This window comes from Dermacentor andersoni, chromosome 2, assembly GCF_023375885.2.
Source record: "Dermacentor andersoni chromosome 2, qqDerAnde1_hic_scaffold, whole genome shotgun sequence".
Lineage (NCBI taxonomy): Eukaryota > Metazoa > Arthropoda > Arachnida > Ixodida > Ixodidae > Dermacentor > Dermacentor andersoni.
In genome coordinates this window covers 257,737,778-257,761,550 of record NC_092815.1, presented here as the reverse complement: position 1 = coordinate 257,761,550, position 23,773 = coordinate 257,737,778, and the positions used below count along the sequence as shown (strand labels likewise).

Here is a 23,773-nt window from a genome sequence, read left to right as displayed (position 1 = left end):
GCTTCCGTCAGGAAGGACTTCATAATTCACCTCACTAATTCGCTGCAACACTCTTTAAGGTCCAAAGTAGCAATTCAAAAGCTTCTCGAATAGACCTTTTCGGCGCACGGGAGTCCAAACCAAAACTTGATCACCAGGTTGGAACTTGACTTGTCGATGGCGGAGATAGTAATGGTGCGCATCGATGCTCTGTTGTTTCTTTATGTGCACTCGGGCAAGCTGACAGGCTTCTTCCGCGCATTACACGAAAAGTTCGGCACATTTGGCAAGGTCGAGATAATCGACGTTGTTGCACAGCAGCTTTGCTTCTAACATAGTCTGCACTTCAGGGCCGTAAACGAGGTAAAATGGTGTGAAGCGTGTTATTTCTTGCATAGCAGTGTTATAGGCAAATGTTACGTAAGGGAGTATCTCATCCCACGTCTTGTGCTGTACATCTGTGTATATAGAGAGCATGTCAGTCATCGTTTTGTTCAGTTGTTCGGTCAAGCCATTTGTCTGCGGATGATAGGCAGTTGTCCTTCGATGGGTCGTGTAGCTGAGTTTAAAAACGTCTTCAATGAGCTGTGCTGTAAAGGCTTTGCCTCGGTCTGCGATGATATGTGATGGGGCGCCATGCCGTAGGCCGATGCTCTGTATGAAAAACTGGGCACCCTCGGAAGCTGTGCCTCGAGGCAGCGCCTTTGTCTCAGCATACCGCGTTAAATAGTCTGTGGCAACGATTATCCACCTGTTGCCGGAAGATGACAGGGGAAATAAGCCCAGAAGATCCATGCCGACCTGGTCGAAAGGTTTGCCAGGTGGGTCAATCAGATCCAGCAATCCCGCAGGCTTTACAGCTGGTGACTTTCGGCACTGGCATTCACGGCAGGCTAGGACGTACCGCTTAACACACTCTGCAAGTTTCGGCCACTAGTAGGATTTTCACACTCTATCAAGTGTTCGCGTAAAACCCAAATGGCCAGAAGGAGGCTCATCATGACAGGTGAACAAAACTTCGGCACGGAGGTCCGCTGAAACGACCAAAAGGTAGGTCTTGTTGGTGGCAGCGGAGTTCTTATACAAGACGCCATGTCGTAAACAAAAAGACGACAATCCTCGAGCGATATACCAGGGTATTGATCGGTTTCGTCCTTCCAGATGTTCGAATATAGGCCGTAGTGCGTCGTCTGCGCACTGCCGTGTGGACAAATCAGTAACGCTTACAGCCCCAAAGGAAAGCGCCGTCGTACTCACTGTCTTGGCTGGTAGTGTCGATAGGGGCGCGCGAGAGTGCATCAGCGTCTTTGTGTATGCGGCCCAACTTGTACACGATGGTCACGTCATACTCCTGCAAACGTAAAGTCCACCCTGCCAGTCGTCTAGAAGGGTCCCGCAGATTTGCCCGCCAGCATAACGAGTGATGATCGGTTACAACTTTGAATGGGCGTCTGTAGAGGTAAGGTCGAAATTTGGTCAGCATCCATACGATGGCAAGACACTCTTTCTCCGTGGTGGTGTAATTGGTCTCTGCACACGATAGTGTGTGACTTGCATAGGCAATCACTCTTTCAATACGTTCCTGCCGTTGTACAAGCACCGCACCAAGACCAACGTTACTTGCGTCTTTATGAACTTCTATGTCCGCCTCCTCGTCAAAGTGGGCCAAAACTGGTGCTGACGCCAGACGCTGTCGAAGCTCGGTGAAAGCAGTCTCTTGCTCTGACGCCCAGATGAACGATACATCGTCCCTTGTGGGGACGATGTATCGTACTATGCCCTGATGATTTTCATGTGCCAGCTGTAGAAATGTCGGTATTAGAACACTGGGTATTACAACACGATCACCACGCATGAGTAATCCATCTACAAAGGACAATTCTTCATTTACATGAAAGTAAGCTATTAAAGCATTGTCTATGTTTTCCTTAGAAGGCCAACCTTCTGCTAGGCATTTACTGACCTTCTGAAACGTCTCATCTGTACTCGTTGCAAGTTGCACTGTTTTCTTGTAAACGACCGATGTGACTAAGGATACTATTTCTTCCTCCTGAACTACATTCTGCGAATCCTTTACTGGAAGTCTAGACAAGGCATCAGCTACTAAATTTTCAGACCCTCTGCAATATTTAATCTGAAAGTTGTAATACAGGAGCCTGGCTGACCATCTCGAAATGCGAAGAGGTCGACGACCTGAGTTGCCAGCGGACGGTAATGCAACTACTGCTTGATGGTCAGTTCGAAGAGTGAACCGTCTACCCCAGAGGTAAACATGCCATTTTTCACATGCAAACAGACATGCTAGCGCTTCACGCTCTCCTACAGAATACTTTCGTTCAGCTACTGACAAAGTTCTAGATGCAAAAGCTACAGTTTCTAGCTTAGAACCATACGGTTGTTGTAACACAGCACCAACACCAACATCAGATGCATCAGTCGTGACTACCACAGGCAATTCAGGGTTGAAAATCTTAATGACAGGGGAACATGTAAGACGAGCTTTCAACTGATTGAAGCTACGTTGTGCATCATCAGACCAAGCAAAATTTTGCCCTTGCCTGAGCATGAGGCGAAGTGGTTCTACAAGTTCTGCATAATGATCAATGAACTTGGCATAGTAACCAGCTAATCCTAAGAAGGATTGCAACGACTTAATATCTGTAGGAGCAGGCGCATTCAGGATTGCTTTTACCTTGCTCTCTGTAGGCGAAATGCCTTCAGCTGAAATTTTATGGCCCAGAAAGGTCAGTTCTCTCACAGAGAAGACACATTTTTCATTCAGTTTCATACCACTGTTTGAAATGCAAAGCAAGACTTCTCTTAAGTTAGCATCATGCTCAGGTTTTGTCCGACCCCATACCAAAATGTCATCAAGGTAACAGACAACATTCTTACAACTCTGCAAGATTTGTGACATCATTTTCTGAAACACTGCTGGCGCGGATGCCAAGCCAAAACAGACACGCTTGAACCTGAATAAGCCTTCATGAGTTATGAATGTAGTGAGATCTCTACTACCTTCTTCCAGTAACAGCTGGTGGTAAGCAGATGCTAGATCCAGCTTAGAAAAATATGTGGCACCATGAAACATTTGCAATAACTCTTCTACGTGCGGCAAAGGATACCCATCAATGACATTTGCCTTATTCGGTTCCTGTAGGTCTACACAGAGCCGGATGGCTCCATCCTTTTTGCGCACCACGACGAGTGGAGACACCCATTCAGAAGCCTCGACGCGCTCGATGACGTCGCAGTCCTCGAGACGTCGCAGTTCATTTGCAACCTGGTCACGGAGAGCCAGGGGTAGTCTGCGCAACTTTGAGGATACTGGTTTCATACCTTGCCGCCGATGTATTCGGTGCACGAAGTTTTTGACGAGTCCCAACTCGCCACTGAAGAGGTGATCAAAATCCGAAGGCACACCTGTGGGGCTCTGTACTGGAGAAAGCGTAGCCAGGCAGCATGTCAGCGACGTACCGTCGATTTGTTGCCCCAAGCGCTGGATGGCGTCAAGACCCAGCAGTGATGTTCCTGTAGATGTTACATGGAACGTGACTGAGCACGACCTTTGAAGAAACTGGACAGTGGCTTGGAAAAGGCCTTGAATGTCGATGCGTTGCTTAGAGAAATTCCTCAAGTCCACTGCTGCTTTTGACAGTCTGTGCTGTCGACCAAAGTGCTTTCCAAAATCCTCGGCCGTCATCAATGAGACAGACGCTCCCGTAACCATCGGCAGTCGCATGGAGACGCCGTTCAGTACGACCGGAACTTGTAAATCATTTTTAGTTTCCAAAGTGCTCACCGTCAAGACAGACGCGGACGGCTGTCCTGCGGAAGTTGACAAAGACCGCGTCTCTGCGGAAGAGACGTGTTGAACAGTATGGGTTTTTCGGCATACTGATGCAAAATGGCCCAACGTGTGGCAGGCGTTGCACCGCCGGTTCCTTGCTGGACAATTCCTATACGTTGCAATATGTTTCGTGCTGCCACACCGATCGCATGCACCACGGTTCCCGGAGGAGCCATGTGCGAAATGTCGGCCCTCTTGGAGGCTTCTCAGAAGAAGTCGGCCCTCTTGGCGGCCTCTCGGAAGAAGTCGGCCCTCTTGGCGGCCTCTCGGAAGAAGTCGGCCCTCTTGGCGGCCTCTCGGAAGAAGTCGGCCCTCTTGGCGGCCTCTCAGAAGAAGTCGGTCGTCTTGGCGGCTTCTCGGAAGAAGTCGGTCGTCTTGGTGGCTTCTCAGAAGAAGTCGGCCATCTTCATGGCCTCCCGGACTACGTCGGCCATCTTGGCGGCTCCCCGGAAGAAGTCGGCCATCTTGGCCCGTCGACGGAACGCCAAGTTGAGATGCCTCAATTCTTCGAACATTTTCGGAGCCGTACACGCGGTTCGCTCGATGCAAGGCTTCTAACGAGCGTCCAATTTCTTCTGCCTTGTCCACGGACAGGGTTTCGCCATGAGCCAGCAACTTTTCACGAACGCTGACGTTCGCTACCCCATGTATAATTTGGTTTCGGACGCACTCGTTGTAGGCTGTGCCGAAATTGCACTGTACCGCCTTCTCCTTCAATGCGGTCACGAATTCCAGGAATCCTTCTCCCTCGAACTGCCTTCGACTGGTGAATTCGTGCCTCTCCGCCAGAACATTTGTTGACGCGGCGAACCGCCGGTCAAGCCGCTGCAAGAGTTTCTGGAACTCTGACGCTGGCGGGACCGTATCACTTGACGATGATGCTGCGCCGGTCGACTGCCTTGCTGCTTTCTGCTCCTCGTCTGCAAAGTACTTCCGTTGTCCCTTACGCCCGAGAGCGCTGACGAGCGCGGACACTCGTCGCGCATCCGTCTAGTCGCCACCGCCGGCCGCTTCGAGGTGGGCCCGAAAAATTTTTTTTCCATCGATGCCATGGAATTAACGGTGGCCCGGGCAATTCCAGAAAAACGGAAAGGTTCGCTGTGAAAGACGCCATGCCCGGTAGCGTGCAGGAGACAGTGCAGAAAACAAGCCGGAGCTCGCAGCAGAAATGGGGCAAGGAAGAACAAGGGGGGCGAGAAGGCCTAGGCTCGGAAGCCTCGCGAAGCCAAGTGCGTCGGCGGCGTTTGCCTGCCGTGCGGACACGGGAAGGGTCGCTTCACTTACGAAGCTCGTTGGTTTCCCGGGGCGTCGGTCGGAACCACTGCGGGAATCCCATCCTCGTCGCCAAAAGATGTTGTGTCGGCAGCGGCAGGCAAGTGGGGGCCCCCGGCCAGCGAGCGCCGGCGCAGAGAAGGAAACTCGGAGCTAGCTGCTCCCGATGAAAACCGGAACGAAGACTCAGCCGACCCGCGGCCGTTTATTGTTAAAAAGGACTTCACATGCCAGATGACACCTCCTGATTGGTCCCAGCTCGTGACATGGATGGATGGATGGATGTTATGAACGTCCCCTTTGGAACGGGGCGGTGGCTTGCGCCACCAAGCTCTTGCTACTATGGTGCCTAGTATCCTACCTAGGTTAACCAATGAGGAAAAAAAAAAACGCTATGAACTACCACGTCCAAATTTTCTGATCCCCTATTGCGAACTGTAATTTTGTACGTCTCCGTCTTTTGTCGTTTCCCTACTTTTCTTCCACCAATCCTCCAATCGCCTCTTACTGATGTCTATTGCGGACCTGTTTGCTCTACCACTGCTCCCGCTGAACCCAAGGGCTTCAAGGAGGCCAGTGGTGCCTAAATCGACCGCTGGGTACACGTCTTCACATTCTAATAAAATATGCTCCGTCGTTTCCCTAGCTTTACCGCAGCAAGCACATGCTTCTTCTTCCTTCTTATATCTCGCTTTATAGGTGCATGTTCTAAGGCATCCCGATCTCACTTCGAAAAGTAATGAGCTTCCCTTTGAGTTATCATAAATGGTTTCTTTCCTAATTTCGTTTTTTCCTCTTAAGTAGTTACTCATGGCAGGTTTCTTTTCCATTGCCGCCACCCATGAGATTAATTCAGCCTCTCTGACTTTCCGCTTGACCTTCTTTGTTGCTGTGTTGCCCACCCCACAGGCCGCATACTTGCTGGTAAGCTTCCTAGTTCTTTTCCTCCACTGTGAATCAATGTTTTGCCTGTACAGATACCTGAACACTCTCCCAGTTTACTTTCTTCCATATTCCTCAGCCGTTCTTCATACTCAATTTTACTGCAAGCTTCCCTCACTTCAAAACTAGTCTAGCCCATACCCCCTTGCACAGCTTCATTTGTAGTCTTCCCGTGAGCGCACAATGCGAGGCGACCCACTGACCTTTGGTTCCCGTCGAGTCCTGATTGTACCCCCGTTTTAAAGCAAACAACCGCATTTCCAAAAGTAAGTCCTGGAACCATTACCCCTTTCCACATACCTCAGAGGACCTCGTACCTATTGTATCCCCATAGCGCTCTGTCCTTCATTATGGCTGCATTCCTCTTCCCCTTGACTGTTATGGTTTTTTCCTGTGTTTCCATATATCCATTGCCTTCGTTTATCCATATACCAAGGTATTTATATTCTGTTACCCGAGGTATTTCTTGGCCCTGTATCTCCACTGTCTGTTCACTGTTTTCAATGAATACAATAACACCTGATTTTCTAACACTAAATTTCAAACCTAAATTGTTGCCTTCCTGCCCACAGATATTAGCCAGACGTTGCAAATCACACTGCTTGTTTGCGAGCAACACAATGTCGTCCGCATAAAATAAACCTGGGAGTTGCTGCTCTATTACTGTACCTGCCTGTTTGTATGAGAGATTAAACCCGATATTACTTCCTTCTAGCGCCCTCTCCATCCTCACCATGTACATCATAAACAGCAGCGGGGATAAAGGGCACCCCTGCCTCAGTCCCTTGTTGATATGAACTTTCTCCGCGCTCCTCATCCCTTCCCATTCAACGCAAACAGTATTTTCTAGGTAAATCTCTCTCAAAAGCTGTAGACAATCGTTACGTAAGCCTTCCCCTTCCAGAATATCCCACAAAATATTGAGGTCTACGTTGTCGTAGGCTCCTGTAATGTCCAAAAAGGCCACATACAACGGTCTGCTTTCTGCTTTTGATATTTGAATACACTGAGTAAGAACAAACAAGTTATCATCCAAACGCCTACCTATTCTAAAGCCATTCTGAAGCTCTCCCAAAATGCCATTATTTTCTGCCCATGCTTGAAGCTTTAATTTGATTGCCTGCATTGCTAGCCTGTATATTACCGATGTAATGGTCAACGATCTCTACGAGTGAATTCTGTCTTTCTCCCCCTTACCTTTATAAATTAAATTCATTCTACTTTGTCACCAACTGTCTCGTATTCGTCTATCTTTTAAAGTTTTTTCCACTGCTTTCACCAGAGCTTCCTTACTTTTTGGTCCCAGTTCATTTATCAGCCTAACGGGAACCTCGTTTAGCCCTGTGGCTATGCGCTTAGGAATTTTCTCTTCCGCTTTCTTCCAGTTTAAGTTTGTAAGCACCAGTTCCTTTTCCACTTGGGTCTCTTTCATGCTCTTTTTTTCTTCAATTACAACCTCGTCCTTGCCTTGGAAAGATTCGGCTGTTACTTTTTGGATGTAATTTATTGCTGCCTCTCCTTCCAGTCTGTTTTCATCTTCGTCTAGGATATGTTGTTGTATTGTTGTTGAGTTCCTGCCTAATAATTTTATGTGATTCCAAAATATTCTAGGTGCAGCCTTCTTTTTCTCACGTATTTCTGGCAACCAACGTTCACTTTCACCTTTTAATCTTGCTTGCACCAGTATTTGAACCATAGACTTTTTCGCCCGGTATATTTCCCATTTATTGGTTACTTCATCCTGTGGCAACTGCGCCTTCTTTCCGTATTTCTGTCGTAACTACACTTAGAAGCTCACCATATTCCCACCCCTTACTTGGCCACTTGCCAAGTTCTTCCTCAACTCTAGTGACTATATTTGCTATTTGTTCAGCGTTCAAATTTGGACTGGCCATTGTGCTTTCCTTGCTCTCTTTCCCAACTACATATCCCATTTTCAAAATGATGCGTTTATGGTCACTCCCTATGCTGCTAAACCCTTCCTCATCGATGACCATTTCTCTCAACTTATCATGAATTCCTTCTGTCATCAGACAGTAATCAATGGTCCATTGCCGGTTTCCCACTTCCCACGTGATCTGTCCTTCACACTTAGGCCCTGTATTCATGATCACGAGGTTATGTTGCTAGCAAAGGTCTAGCATTGACTTCCCATTATTGTCGGTATAGCCATCTAAATCCTGTATGTGGGCATTCATGTCACCTAATAGGACAATCTCAGCACCATTCCCGAAACCCTTAATATCAGCGCTTATGCATTCCACTAACTCTTTATTCTTCTCTGTGCAATTTTTACGGTCCACAAATACGTAACTCCCAGCCAAGTTTCTTTCCCACTCATTGTGCCTGATAACCAAAGATGCTCTTGACATTGTGAATTTACTCTTTTCCATTTGGCTCCCTGATGGATGAGCATTCCGACTCCCCCTCCCTTTCTTTCCGACTTAGTTCTGTTGCACCCTTCCCATACATAATTCTCAATAACTGGCGGCTCTTCTGAGTCTCTAAGGTGCGTTTCTGTAACCGCATACGCCCCTATTTGTTCTCTATATAACTGCTCCTCAATTTATGCCCACTTTTCCTTTCTTCTGCCGCCCTGCATGTTTATGTAGCCTATTGCATGGCGAGTTCTTGTTCTTGCTTTCCTCCTTTTTCTGTTATCACGGCGATGCTCTTCTGATGTTCCCCTAGAGGACCTTCTTCATTACTACCTACTCTGACCTCCTGAGCGCCCGCGGGCCCCCGAAAAAAGCAACAGCGCGACCCCCAAGTCGCCAGCCCACTTCTCGTGCTAGCCTGTAATTGAAGTGGATCCCATCTCGTTTAAAACCACCACAACTTCTCACTTCCCTGTTTACTTCGACAACCTCGAAGCCTTTCTCTCGGCTCATTTTCCATATTGCCTCATTGGCAGCTATTACGGCTCTTTGTACGTGACTGTCACGCACAGGCACCTCCGGCACCGTGCACACCACGATCTGCACCTGAGGGGATAGCTCGCGCAAGTCGTCCACCCCCTTCGCCAAGCGCTGGGCTAGTCCTGGCCCTTTCCTGTTTAGGACGTCATTTAGCCCACCTGCTACTACGACAAGGTTGCGCACGTGGGCATTTTCCGTGAGCTTTTCTTTTGCTCGCTTCATGACAGAACTCAGTGCCCGCCCTGGAAATGTCCCTACCGCCACTCTTTTGTCGCCTTTCACCCTCTCCACAATTGCTTTTGAGCACCCTGCCATGTTTGAGTTGCCAGCGATAATCACCCTTTCACTCTCTCCTACCTCTCCCTGCTTCCCGGTGTCCTTTTCCGCCTGATTCGGACTCGACAAAGGGCATTGTTCCCTGGACTCCTGCTTTTTCTGCATGGTGGCCTCAAGGTAGGTGCCGCTCTTTCCAGCTTCATCTGGCTGCAGCGTCGCCTCACTCGGGGCGTGTTGCGCTGCTTCACTATAGCTACGCCGATTCACCGGCGGCAAGCTAGCGACCGCTTGCTTTGGCTCCCTGCCTCCCACTTCGCCACCGCTTTGGCGTCCTGACCCGACATTATCCACTGCCTGAGTCTCAAGAGCGTCGAGCCGCTTTTTCAGTTCGGCGCTCCTTTCTTTCGCTTCCTCAAGCTCGGCCACAGTCCTTACTAACTGTGCGGCCTGGGCCGCCTCCACCTTGACGAAATTTTCAACTTTCACCTGCAGTGCTACCCGCTTCTCCTGCTCCTCCCTCAGGTTTGCCTTAAGCTCTTCAAACTTAGCCGCCCAATTCCCTTCCAGTTTTTGGACGGCTTCCCTGACGCCCTCGCACGACCTGCACGTGAAGCTAGACCCCACCGCGTCTGCTAAATTCTGGAATTTAGTCTCGTCGAGGAAGCACCAGCGCAGGCACTCGTCGCACTGCACTTGCTCCCCGTCCCCCGCGGCCTTCCCGTTCTTCAATTTCATCGCTAGGCCTACGTCCCTAGGCCCAACGAGCAAGTTCGCCAAATCACTCACGCAAACCCGACCTCGACCGCTATCCCAAACAAAAATAAAGAATTATCACTCCCTACTCCATGTAAGAATCCGAAGAGCTAGCTGAAAGAATTAAATAAGCTTATCAAATAGGTCCCTCCTACCCCCTAGGCCTAACGGGGGAGCCGCCAGACCTAGACAAAGCCAGCACGTTTACTACTCCCACCAAGAATTCAAAATTTGCGCCCCTACTCCATGCAACAAAAACACTTCAAAACACTAGCTAATAAAGATAAAAGAGTACTTAGCTACGAACGAAGTCGCTGAAGCCTCGTCCACAGGAGCGTCCGCGAGCCACGACCAACCACGACCACCTCAATGCGCTGACCGTCTATTACTCGCAACCCGTCATCCATGACATGACATGACAGAAGGGGTGTGCGCCATCTAGCTAAACAACTACAGAACATACATGTAGGATAACACAGAGATCTGACAGGGGGCGACACTATACTACAGTTTTCACGTCAGAAGGGTGCCTAGCCATATAATGTTCTCGATCGCGCACGCCTTGCCTTTTCTTGTCCACAACATGGAATCTAAAGGCGGGGAAACATATACAATTGCAGTCTGAGCAGCAGGGAACGGCAGAGTATTTCGGTTATTGCCTATTAAAAGCGTGCGCCATGCTTCCGATGGTACAATGTGCTGTGAAACAGATGGGCGAAGATGCTTATTGCAATACGATTGGCGGTGATAGCTGTGAATGTTGCATGCGACAGCCCCAGAGAAGATTTGCTGGTACCGAAATCAGAAACTGAGTGCATGCAGGTGTTTTCACATGAGACGGGCGGGCGAGTACTGCGGTAAAGTTGCTGCGGCGGGCAGCTATATACTGTTATCGATCACGTATGCCTTGCACATTTTATTGTTTACATGTGATCTAGCAGCCGGAAAACATATGAATTCAGTTTGGCCATGTACTGAACGTTGGTGCCGAAAAATTGTGCTGTCTGGGAACAAATGAAACGGTAAAAAATGAGCTTAACTCTATCGAGTCATATTTATTTTTTTTGCTTTCTCGATTGTGAACATTGTTGCCGGGAAAAAGTACGTAACGGAAACGTATCAGAGAGGTTCTACTGTATAACATTATCGTGCTTGGAGACCAATATTACGGTGGACCGGCGAGATATGAAAATAGAGTACATGCTCGTGAAGAAAATGAACGTGTGTTCTTTTTCGAACTATGACTAACACCATGCCTACCATGTGCCGGCTACCCCTTGTTCACTGGGACCCTCCCATGCTTCCAGATCTAGCTGGCAAGCTGTGTGGCCGATGCCAGAAAGTATATTCTTTAAACACGTAGCCTGTGCCTGGTTGATCGTTCGATATTTGTGGCTACTGTCACTGCAACTGGAAGGGCCTAACAGCCCTTCTGGTGAAGTTATTTTACCGTTCTTTAATTCGTAAAACTCAATCTGCATGTGCCAGGTAAACAACAATGAAAAAGTCGTACTGTGAAAATTTTATGAGCATGAAAGCTAGCAAAAAATGTTTCCTCGGAGCTTTACAGTTACTTGGATTGGAATGTACACTGATGCAGAAGACCACATGGCATGCGGAGACACCTCTGACAGTTGTCACCTGAGCGGCACCTTAACAGAACTCAAGGCTAGGCATACAATAACAGCATGTATGTCAAGTACCGAAAACGTTTAGAGCTGACTCACCTCCTACATTGATTGCAGGCAGAGCTGTAGCAGCACGTCTAGGCTTGTTGACGTTCGATATTTTGGCTATGTCAAAGCTCAAACTTTAGTTAATATACTTGAAATATTAATTTCAGATAATAACATCCCAAGCACAAAGGCATAGATTACAATTTCACAGAACTGCTCAAGGAGATATCAGACAACCATAGGGAAATTGTATCGAAATGCTGGAAATACAATGAAGTGGTCATAATTCACCAAGGACTGAAGTAAGGATGTCCTCCGTCTCTATTCCTTATGTTAATGGCATAAAAAGACGACTGGAAAGCACTGAATTAGGGTTTGGTTTATCCTCCATGCATAATGGACAAATTGTGCAACAGAAGGTCCCCACACTGATGTATGCAAATGATAGTGCTACTAGCGGACAATGCAAGAAATTTACAGAGACCCATGAATCTCTGTGGCAACACAGAGACAAATCTAGGGCTTTTAGCACAAATCTAGGGAGTTTAGCACAGAAAAGTTGTAAATTATGATCTTCAATGAAGGAACGAATAAATACTTGGTTTCAATTCAACAGCAAGTCTAACCCACAGTCAAGCAATATAAATAACTCAACGTAAACATAAACGAATGAAAGATTTACTGATGTGCCTGCCAAGATAATAAAAAATATAGGGGAAGCAGAATGCAGCAATAATGAAACATAGGACACTTTGGGGCTACAGTAAACATGAGGTGGCACGAGGAACCTGAAAGGAGCAATGGTGCGAGCATTAATGTTTCCAAATTCCATTCTGTGCCTAAAATTGGAAATATTGATGAGGTTGGAAGTTAACCAAAGATCAGTAGGCCGTTTGGCTTTGGGAGCCCACGGTACAACCACAAATGAGGCGGACATGGGTTCGGCTTTGTTTGAAGTTAGGGAAGCGCAGAGAAAAATTAGTTTTGAAGAAATACTGAGGAATATGGATCAAAATAAATTGGCGGTTAAAGTGCACAAGTATCAGTACCTGAAAAGCGTGGATACAGAATGGAGGAAGAGGTCAAGAAAGTTATCAACCAAGTATAGGGTAATTGAAAGTGTAAATGGACAGCCAGTAGTCATTAGAAAGAAAGTAAGAGAAACAAAGACAGTGAATTAGATGCAAAGAATGGAAACAAAATAAACCATTGAGATTTACAAAAATGAAAAGAAATTAGAAGGAAGAGACTGCACGATAACACAAAGGGCAGTGCCTTGCTATTTGAGGCTCGAGCTGGTTGCCTACGGACAAAAACATATCAGAGCAAATATTCGCAACAAGATTAGGCATGTGCTTGTAGCAGTAAAAATTCGGAGACCACTCAGCACATCCTAATGGAATGCAAAGATATTCACCCAATGAAACCTATAGGCAACGTACATCTTCGAGAAGCACTTGGATTTAAAGTGTATTGAAGCATCAACTGGCAAGCAGTTGAGATAAGCAAGAGAGGCTTGGAGTATTGGTGTAAAAAAGCAAGGAAGGGATTGATACGACTGGACTCGTTATGAGCATGGGTTGCTGTACAAGGTAAATCGAGAAGTTTTGAGAAAGAAAAAAGAATGATTAAGCAGAGAGAAAAGATTGAGAAGATGCATACAAAATTCTGGAATGAAAGACATGTATAGCATACCTGATTAACTGAAGCAGGCTAGGAGACTATTTGTTGCAACTCCATTTCAAGGAGGATATTAATATATCACCGTCATCATAAAACCTGACTGGTTCAAGCAGGCCTATTTGTCACCACCCAATGTCGAAGGGGATGCCAACAGAAGCCCTGCCCATACAGCAAAAATCAGTGAACAAATTCAGAATGCACACAGGAAAGCAGTTCTGACCGCAACTCACCCAGCTCGACTGGTCGGGTGGCTGCATTCTGGACGTCCCAGATGTGCATGGAGTGATCACCCTTGTGCTTGTCCAGGCAGGCAGCCAGCTGTGAATTAAGGAGCTATTGAGTAGAGCAAACAATATGCAAAGATCAAAGGCATTACTCTTCTGGGGGGAGAGAAAAGAAGTGCAAAAAGGGCTCTAAAACATACCTGGAAATTCCAAACGGATGCACAGAGTGCCATGAATATGGGTGACAGTAATCCTGGCCCAGTACAGCTCAGACAGTGGGGGCATTACAGTCAAACTCGTTTATAAAAAACTCGACAGTACCGCGAAAAACGGCCGTTGAATCAGTAAGGTTTATAGACTTACCATTCAGAGCATGCAAAAATTAACAATCCTGTAGCTGGTGTCAGCATGATGCTATGATTGGACACCACTTTGGCCAGAAAATAGAATTTTCAGGACACTAATTTTTGTTCCCAGCACTTTTCTCCATCTAACTGCAAGTTTATGTTTAAAATGTCATCTAGAGAATGAAGTGCGACAGTAGCTCCTTTGAAACAGTGCCCGGCCAGTACTGGTCACCTGCCATTTCAAAACTATTAGTGCATCTGTCACTATTTTTTCTCCGAGAGCTTGCAATATATTTTACTATCAGCAGGACACGGTTGGTTACTGTATCCAATAACGAAGCATTCTAGTTGGCAGAAAACAGACACTACTGCTACCTGCCAGCATTTTGCAAAACTCTTGCCGTTACGGCTCCAGCATTGGCCCCACGCTTGCTGAGAGCCCCGAAGCTAAAATCTCTTCTGTGTCCCTTCAGCCGAAAATCTGCCCAGTTCAAGAGGTCCTCGTGAACCAGCAACCACTTAACGAAGTGTTGACAAACCATAACCGCTAACTCTTTTCAACTTTGTGTGGCAGCGGTGTGTTGTGCAGTGCTCATGCCGACTGGTGTTATGTGAATATTGATAGCAACACATGAGCAGCCATTGGTTCAAATTGGTCGAAATCGCCTGCATGTCATACACAACGTAGTGCATATCATAAGAAGCCAACAAACACTGACAAGGACAACATAGGGAAAATTATTTGTGCTAAATAAAAGAAATAAAGAAATGATAAGTAAATGGAAATGAAAGTGGATGAAAAAACAACTTGCCGCAGGTGGGGAACGATCCCACAACCTTCACATTTCGCGTGCGATGCTCTACCAATTGAGCTACCGTGACGCCGTTTCCCCATCCACTTTCTTGGCTATTTATGTTCCCTAGTAGAACCCTGGGAGTGTTAGCCAGCGCCACTACAGTCGAACCCGACTACATCGAACCCGTTTACATCGAATTATTCTATGTATCGACCAATTTCTGGACACGGTATAGTTACAATGAGCATATAGCAGTATATGAGTATAGCAAAAATTACGCTTACATCGAACAAAAAAAGCAGTGACTCCCGATATATCGAACGTCAAACGGCAGAAAGTGCCCCCGGAAGTTGGCTTTCCTTCGCAGAGGCGGGAAAATGGCGGCGCGGCTCCGTCCAATCGCTCTCCCTACCGTAACCGCCCTGCCTCGGACAAGCCGCCGACACCCCCATGCAAAAAATGATCCTGGCCCACCCACAGCGCTTGCTCAGACAGCCAATCAGTGGCTCTTGTGCCCTCGTCATGCAAGATGGCGGAAGTGCGAGTTGTCTCGCTGCTTTCCTGGTTCATTGTGTGTGCGCCTTGTAGGCCTTCTCCCGCAGTGTTGCCATGATGAAGCGGCAGAATTCGCCTTTCGTCGTGAAGCTCGAAATCATAAATAGGGTCGAACGCGTTGAGAAGTCGGATGTCCCCGCAGCGTACGAGATTCCGAGGTGCATTCTCAGCACGATCTTGAAGGGGAAGATTACGGCTAAGGCGGCCAAACTCGCGACCCGGTGCCTGTTCGCCCGACGCATGCACACGGCTGTGAGCGATTGGTTCATCCGAAATTGCTTCAACCATGCCGACTTTTGCGTGCTCGATAATGACTAAATTTTGATGAATGCGACGAAGCCGCTGCCGATGCTGCCGAAAGTCAGAGTGAGCTGTCGGAATTTCCGGAAGCTGTTGACGAATCAACGGTGGACGAGTTAGTGAGCGCAAGTGATGGTGTCGCGACCACAGGAGAGCCCGAAAACGAAGACTACATTGCCGACATCATACCAAGCACAAGTGAAAGTGGGCACAATGAGGAAAGCAACGACGGTCCTTGGCCCACATCCTCCGAAGTTATTGGTGCGCTCGCACTAGTCGGTGCTTCTGCGCGAATGCGGAAGGTTGCGGCCTCAGTTGCTCCGACGCTTTAGAGAATGTGGAAAAGTGCGTGCGTCACAGGCAGCGAAATTGCCCAGGCAGAAGAAAATACCGGACTACTTTGTGCGAAACTAAGCTAGTTTCAACAATAAAGTGATTTTATAAATGTTATAAATATGCTTTTATGACATCCAATTATTTAGCAGGCTTATATTGAATTATTCTCTATACAGAACTGATATGCGTTCTTTTGCGAGTTCGATATAGCCAGGTTCAACTGTACTCACAAACCTTGACGGCGGATCTGGAACGTCCTTTTTGCCGCAGGCGTCACGAGAACGTGATCTTTTTTGGGTGAAGGCAACCGGTCAATAAACCCACACATGCTACCTGAAGGCATCAATGTTGCCGGATTTGAGAGCCTCATTACATAATAAACAAATGGGCCCCTCAGTTAACTCCCTTTCTTCTTGTCTACAACATAGTGCATGTGGTTCCGCACAGAGAATTGCTCAAAAACGAGACTGCCACAGCTGTACCTTTCCAGATTGCAAGCGATTCCATCAAGGTGCCACACGGAGAAATTAGCCTAGGGTGCCGCCGTCGTGGCCTCTAATCTGTGGCCTCCCAGATTAGAGGCCACGACCGCTGTATGCTGTACTGCTTCGCCCTGAAGCATGCTGGAGACATACCTTGAAGGCACAGTTACCTTAGCACGGTTGAAAGTGAGTGACTTTCCTCATGGCTTCTGAAATCTGCACGTGGCGCTCGCTCATCCCAGGGGTCGAATCTTCATCTCGGTCAGACTGGAGCTGCGCTGCCATGCACCCAGCTCGGTTGCAGTTCCGTGCTTCGGAATTTCACATGCACTCTCCTTTTAGAACGACCAGATTTGAAGTGTTCCTTGTAACAGTATGGTGCTTCTGAAAACGTTCATAACATCTTGACGCAGTTTCAATAGGCAGTGTAGGAAAACTATAATTGCCCTGAAATGCAGATGTTACAACTGATAGCTTGTTATCGGGATGTGTCAAGTGCGCGAGTGCCGTGATCAGAGTGGGTCAGCCATGTGAAGACGACAACGAGTTGCTACCGCAGTTGCACAAGTGCACCCAAGAAGTAATTTGAACGGCAACAATAGCAACTACCCAGCTGAGAAAAAAGAAGAAACCGAGGAGACGTGAAGCAATACTGCACAGGGGAAGGAGTTCGCCAGTGCTGCAGGCGCAGGAGTAAAGTTGTCAGGCATCAGGCCTGTGCTTCGTGCCTTCTACTGGACCAGCGCGACCTTCGAGAAGTGCGACCTCTACCGACCACGCGACCTCTACCATGCCAAGGCCACCTACCCAATGTTCCCAACGTCGCAGCCAAACTCACTCCTGCATATCTGGATCCCGGTTGTTCGCCTGAGGGTGACCGGGATTTTTATTCAAGGGTGCCTGTCTTCAGCACTGCTTCTACACTCCGAGCGCTGCCTCTGTCGCTACCTCTAGTTTATCCTGCAGCTCCACTGCAGACCATGAAACTGTAGGCTCCTTCCGACTTTGGTTTTTTCCTTGGAGACTTCATACTTTTTTGTGTGTTTGATTAGTTTGTTGAGTTTCTTTTTCTCTTTATGTGCTGGATTTTCTTTAAAGGGCCCCTCACCAGGTCGGGTCATATGAAGCCGACAAGCGCGGAGCATACAATGTGCAGAGCATACAATGCACACCAATGATTGTGTTTGCAAAGAATTATATCGCTATGTGCCACGGAAAGGCCTGACATTTCAATCCGAACGCCGTTTCCCTCTTCACTCGTGGCGAATCTGCCCAGAGAGGTACGGTGTCGCAGTTGGGCTCCTGCGCCCACATAATCGTGTCCGTAGTGCGACGTCGCTTGTGGTGACCCGTCACTTCGAGAATTATTCAAGACAACATCTGTTATTTGTATGATCTGTTGTTTGAATTGACGAATTGAAGTTTAGAGAACTAATAAAACACACAAACGGAATGTCTGCGTGTTTTTTGTTTTACCTCGCACCGAAGCAAGACTTCCGCAAGACTTCCGCTTCGTCTACTTGTTCTTACAGTCGTGTGGTCACGTGCGCAGGTACCGAAACTATGCCATTTTCTACCGTGTTCCAGTGCGTGATCACGTTCTGCGATCTGCTTGTTCTGCCTCAATATTTGTGTAGCACTGAATTATACCGCTAGTCATCTTTCCTTGTGCACAGCGCGCAAAATTGTGCACTGCATAAACGAGACAACAGCTCGCGCATGGCACCATCAGCGGAAATGCATAGCGCAGGAAAGAAAGAAGCGAGGAGAAAAGAAAATGAAGGCAGGGCTTGTGACGTATGTGTCACACAATTCTCAAGGTCTTGTATGGGAGAATGCAGGGAAGGAATTTTGCTTGCGAACGCTAGACGGGGCGAGTGGAGAGAGGGTCTTGCTTGGCAGTGGAGCCCGCCTGCTGAAATCATGGGTTCGCGGCACTGAAATATTTCCATCTCGGCTATTAATGAGCTGATCTGAAAAATTTTTGCAGCAGAACTCTCCCTAGTGGACATGTAACAACTTCCAGCATATAACCAAAATTTGCTATGGGGCCTGGTGAGGGGGCCTTTAATGAATAGCTTGCAGTGTGGTAACGAACCACTTTGTCCCTTCATGCGCTGAGGCTGCTAAGGCTAATGTTCCTCAGCAACAATTAATTGAAAGAACCTCATTACAGTCATATCTGGGTTAGTTATAAGTAGGTTCAACTGTATAGACATAACAAACAAACCATACTGGCCCTTGAGAAGCCTCATTAAAAGCCACGCACAGCTATGCCTCATTAATAAAGGGCCCTTTGATTTCCAGCCAAGATTGTTTGCTATGTGAGCCATCTTTCATAATGAGTCCTAGCAATAGGCAGGGATATCTCTGGTCATTTCTTGTACCAGTACCATGCATACTTTCGGATGTGCAGGTGTCTTTCTGCAGCTCCGAGGCAGAAATGCTACTAAAAAGAATAAAAAATAAAAGAAGTGATAACTGAAAACCTCCTCTGGGAAGCTTTGAGTACTAAGTGATGCCTAGTTCTCTCCTCATGGCAGAAGTATTTTTTGTCCATGTGGAAAAGTGGAAATATCCAATGATTGAATATCACATTGTAGTGACGGCGAAAAGCCAAAACGCTGCCAAAATGCGAGTTCAGAACTTAGCTCTTTATTAGGCAATCTTGTGCCAAGAAAGGCAAGCCATAATCAAAGCACAATGATAGTGATGACCACAGTAACTGGTGACTGAACCTGGTCTCACGGGTCAAGTGTGTCCCCTACAGTATACGTATGCTGACTCACAGTACATTCCACAGCAACTGCTGGTATTTGCGTACATTCAAAAATGGTCACACACACAATCTGATAAGACGTGCCTTCTTTGCAACAGACTCTGTCACAGCGTTCAAGAAACTTTGGATCCTAGAGGCATGTCTTCCACTGAGCAGTAATTTGATAACAATGCTTATTTGGTGAAAACTACCACTGGAAAATAGTAAAACAATGATGCTTGGCAGTATCTTGTCACTGTCAGCTCAAAACTTAAAACACAGGTGGTTTGCTAAGAGTTCACAATGACAGTGCTAATATTTTATAAAATTAAACTACATCAGCCTCTATGAAGCTTGCTCACTTCCATGGGAGCCAGACATTTTTCACATATATAAGGCATATTCACTGGTAAATTTTCCGTAATAACAAGCTTCATGATGATGAGGTACAGCAGTATTAACACTGCATAGTTAAATAGGTCAAATTTCTCAGTTACGGCTATAATGAACTATTTTTCAGGAAAAGAAAAAATTATGGGCCACGTTCTGATGAGTGCTTTCTTTGAAATGACAATCAACATTCACAGGGCAATCGTTACATGCAGCCAAGTGTAAAAGATGATTGCATATCTCGCACTGCACACCATCTGGCAAAGCGCCGTACTGCCTCACAGGAGAGCCCACCTTCAGTTCCGCTGGCACTTTCTCAAGTGCCTGCTCAATTACAAATTATAGGCACACAAGTTTGGTTTTGCTGTAGTACAAAAGATTCACAAAAGTAATTTACGATAGAATTAGGGGCAACGCTTCACTTTAATCAACCTAGAGAACAAACTGGACTTACAAAGGGTTATTCGACAATGTACCACATTTGTGTCACCAATTACATAAGTGTGAAATCTACAAATTATAACCAGCCTCTATATAGGGGCTTTCATATTGTTACGGGGTTAAAAACAGTCAGACGTATATTTACAGGATATTTACAATAACTGCAGCAGCTGACAAGATGGTAGACAGCGTGCGAAGTCCAGAGCGTCGTCTTCTTCCGACCAAGATGAAAACATCTTCATCAGCGTGTCGCAATATATTACAAAGGGGCATTTCATTCAGTAGAAACACTAGCAGTCATGGAGACAATGGGCAGTCAAGTAATACAGGAAGCATCTGTAAATATCTTGGAAAGAATGTCTATAAGGACTCCACAGCTAGCTTAATCCTTCTCAAGAAATGTGGCAAAATACCAATCAAGAAAGGATCAGGCAAGGAGAGGTAATCTCTCCAATGGTATTCACTGCATGCTTAGACATATTCAAGCTTGGGTAAATATTTGAGCCACCTGAAGTTTGCAGATGGCATTATTCTGTTTAGCAATGCTGGAGACTGACTTGTAACAAATAATTGGGGACCTCAGCCAGCAAAGTGTAAGAGTATCATCATCATCATCATCATCATCAGCCTATTTTATGCCCACTGCAGGACGAAGGCCTCTCCCTGTGATCTCCAATTACCCCTGTTCTATGCCAACCAATTTGAACTAGCGCCTGCTAATTTCTTAATTTCATCACACCACCTAGTGTTCTATCATCCTCAACTGCTCTTCCCTTGTCTTGGAACCCATTCTGTAACCCTAATGGTTCACCGGTTATATAACCTACGCATTACATGACCTGCCCCGCTCCATTTCTTTCTTTTAATGTCAATTGGAATAACGGCTATCCCTGCTTGCTCTCTGAACCACACCGCTCTCTTCCTGTTTCTTAAAGCTACGCCTAACATTCTTCGTTCCATCGCTCTTTGCGCGGTCTTTAACTTGTTTTCAAGCTTCTTTGTCAGTCTCCAAGTTTCTGCCCCATATGTCAGCACCAGTAAAATGCATTGATTGTACACCTCTCTTTTTACTGATAATGGTAAGCTTCCAGTCAGGATCTGACAATGTCTGCCGAATGCACTCAAAACCATTTTTATTCTTCTGGGAAGTAATTGACCTAGGTAAGCGCACTCGTTCACAGACTGTAGAGGCTGACTGGCGATTCTGAGCTCTTGTTCCCTTGCCCGGCTATTGATCTTTGTATTCTGCATATTATTCTCTGTGAATCATTTGTTGCAACTCATCCCCAGCGATGCTGAACAGGACCATGTCAGCTGCAAATCGAAGGTTGCAGAGATAATCGCCGCTGATCCTTACTCTTAAGCCTTCCCAGTTTAATAGCTTGAATGTTTCTTCCAAGCATGCAGTGAATAGCATTGTAGAGACTCCTTGTCTGACCCCTTTCTTTATAGATATATTCCTACTTTTCTTGTGGAGAATTAAGGTAGCTGTGGAGTCTCTGTAGATACTTTCCAAGATATTTGCATAAGCATCCTGTACCCTATGATTATGTAATGCCTATATTATTGCTGTTATCGCCACTGGATCAAATGCCTTTTCGTAATCCATGAAAGCCATATAGAGAGGCTGATTGTACTCTACGGATTTCTCAATTACCTGAGTGACGACATGGATGTGATCCATTGTAGAATATCTTTTCTTGACACCAGCCTTTTCCCTTGGTTGACTCAAGTCCCGCATTGCCTTCATTCTATTGGACATTATCTTGGTGAATATTTTATATAATATTGGAAGTAATTTAATGGGCCTATAATTTTTAAATTCTTTAATGTCTCCCTTTTTGTGGATTAGTATAATGTTGTCATTCTTCCAGTTCTCTGGGATCCTGGAGGTTGATAGACAGTTCGTATAAAGGGCCGCCAATTTTTCAAGCATTACGTCTCCTCCATCTTTGATTAAATGAACTGGTATTCTATCTTCTCCTGCCGCTTTTCCCCATTTCACATATTGCAAGGCCCTTCTAACTTCATCACTAGTTATAGAAAAAGCTTCTGTAACTTGTTCATTACTACTTCTAATGGAGTTATCGTGGCTGCTTTGGGTACTGTACAGGTCAGTAAAGAATTCTTACGCTGCTTTTACTATACCATTGAGATTGCTGATAATATTACCCTGCTTATCTTTCAGTGCATACATCTTTGTTTGTCCTATGCCAAGTTTCCTTCTCACTGATTTCAGGCTGCGTCAATTTTTTACAGCTTCTTCAGCCTTTCTCACGTTATAGTTTCAAATATAACTTATTCTCGCCTTGTTGATAAGTTTTGACAGTTCCATGTATTCTATCTTATCTCTTGAGTTGGACAATTTCATCCTTTGTCGTCCCTTTATTAGGTCCTTTGTTACTTGGAAGAGCGTGCCTACTGGTTGCCTTAGTGCCTTGCCTCCCACTTCAATTGCTGCCTCTGAAACCAGTCTAGTTACGGTTTCATTCATTACCTCTATGTCATCTTTACCTCTCTGTTCTAAGGCTGCATATTTGTTGGCAAGTACCAGCCTGAGTTTGTATGCTTTAACCCTTACTGTGTCTAGGTTGGCCTGCTTTTTCTTGACAAATTTTACTCTTTCGTTCTTCAAATTGAGATGAATCCTATGATCCTATGATCACTGCACTTTACACTACTTAACACTTCTACATCCTCCCCTATGCTGGGATTAGCAGAAAGTATGAAATGAATTTCATTTCTTGTTTCACATCGGGGATTTTCAAGGTCCACTTTCGGTTGCGAGGCTTCCTGAAAAAGGTATTCATTATTCAAAGCTTATTTCCTTCTGCGAATTCTATCAACATCTCGCCTCTAGCATTCTTAAAATCGACGCTGCAGTTGCCAATTGCTTATTCCCCAGCCTGCATTTTCCTCACTTTTGCATTGAAGTCACCCATAACTACAGTATACTGAGTTCGCACTTTTCTCATCACTAATTCAACATCTTCATAAAACTGATCTACTTCATCGTCATTGTGACTGGATGTTGGAGCATAGGTTTGTACTACCTTTATTCTATGCCTCCTATTCAGCTTTATTACGACTACTGCTACCCTCTCATTAATGCTGTAGAATTTGTCAATGTTGCCTGCTATGTCCTTATGGATTAGGAATCCTACTCCAAACTGCTTCTTATCTGGCAGTCCTCTATAGCAGAGGACGTGGCCATTTGTCAGCACTGTACTAGCCTCACTAGTTCTTCTAACCTAACTAAGACCAATGATATCCCAAACAATGCCTGATAGTTCCTCAAAGAGTCTTTCTAGGCTAGCTCCATTCGAGAGGGTTTGGGTGTTAAATGAATTAAGAGTATGGATGAAGATTCATATGCATAATACAAAGGTAATGAACAATAACCTGCCAAGAGAACGAGAATTTGTGATTGGCATTCAGCCTGTAGAATCTGTGTAATACTATGTTTGGAAAACTGTTTATGAGAAAGAAGTTCACAGAAGAATAAAATGGGTTGGAGCGCATGTGACAGGCATTACCGAGCCATGACACGCAGCTTACAGCTATCCCAGAAAAGTGTACAGTCATTGCATTCTACCAGTATTAACAGAAAGTTTGAAGTTAACAATTCTGCTTGAGAAGAAGTCAAAGGCTGTACTACAAGAGTTGGAACAAAAAAATTATAGTAAGAATGTAACGAAACAAGACAGTGGTGCAACGGGGGTAACCGATATTCTAGTTGTGAAAGAAATGGAGCTGGACAGACATGTAATACGTAGGGCAGATGCATAAGGTGC

At 46.0% G+C, this 23,773-nt stretch overlaps 1 protein-coding gene across 5 annotated transcripts in view; it reads right to left on the bottom strand.

Annotated features, from left to right (window-relative positions):
* mio (GATOR complex protein mio) overlaps positions 1 to 23,773 on the bottom strand; it is a 547,780-nt gene that overhangs the window by 378,968 nt on the left and 145,039 nt on the right. For all 5 annotated transcript variants that reach the window (XM_072286653.1, XM_072286650.1, XM_072286651.1 and 2 more), the window contains one exon: positions 13,580 to 13,667. In XM_072286653.1, coding sequence (XP_072142754.1) covers positions 13,580 to 13,667 — 88 coding nt within the window. The remainder of the gene's footprint in view (positions 1 to 13,579; positions 13,668 to 23,773) is intronic.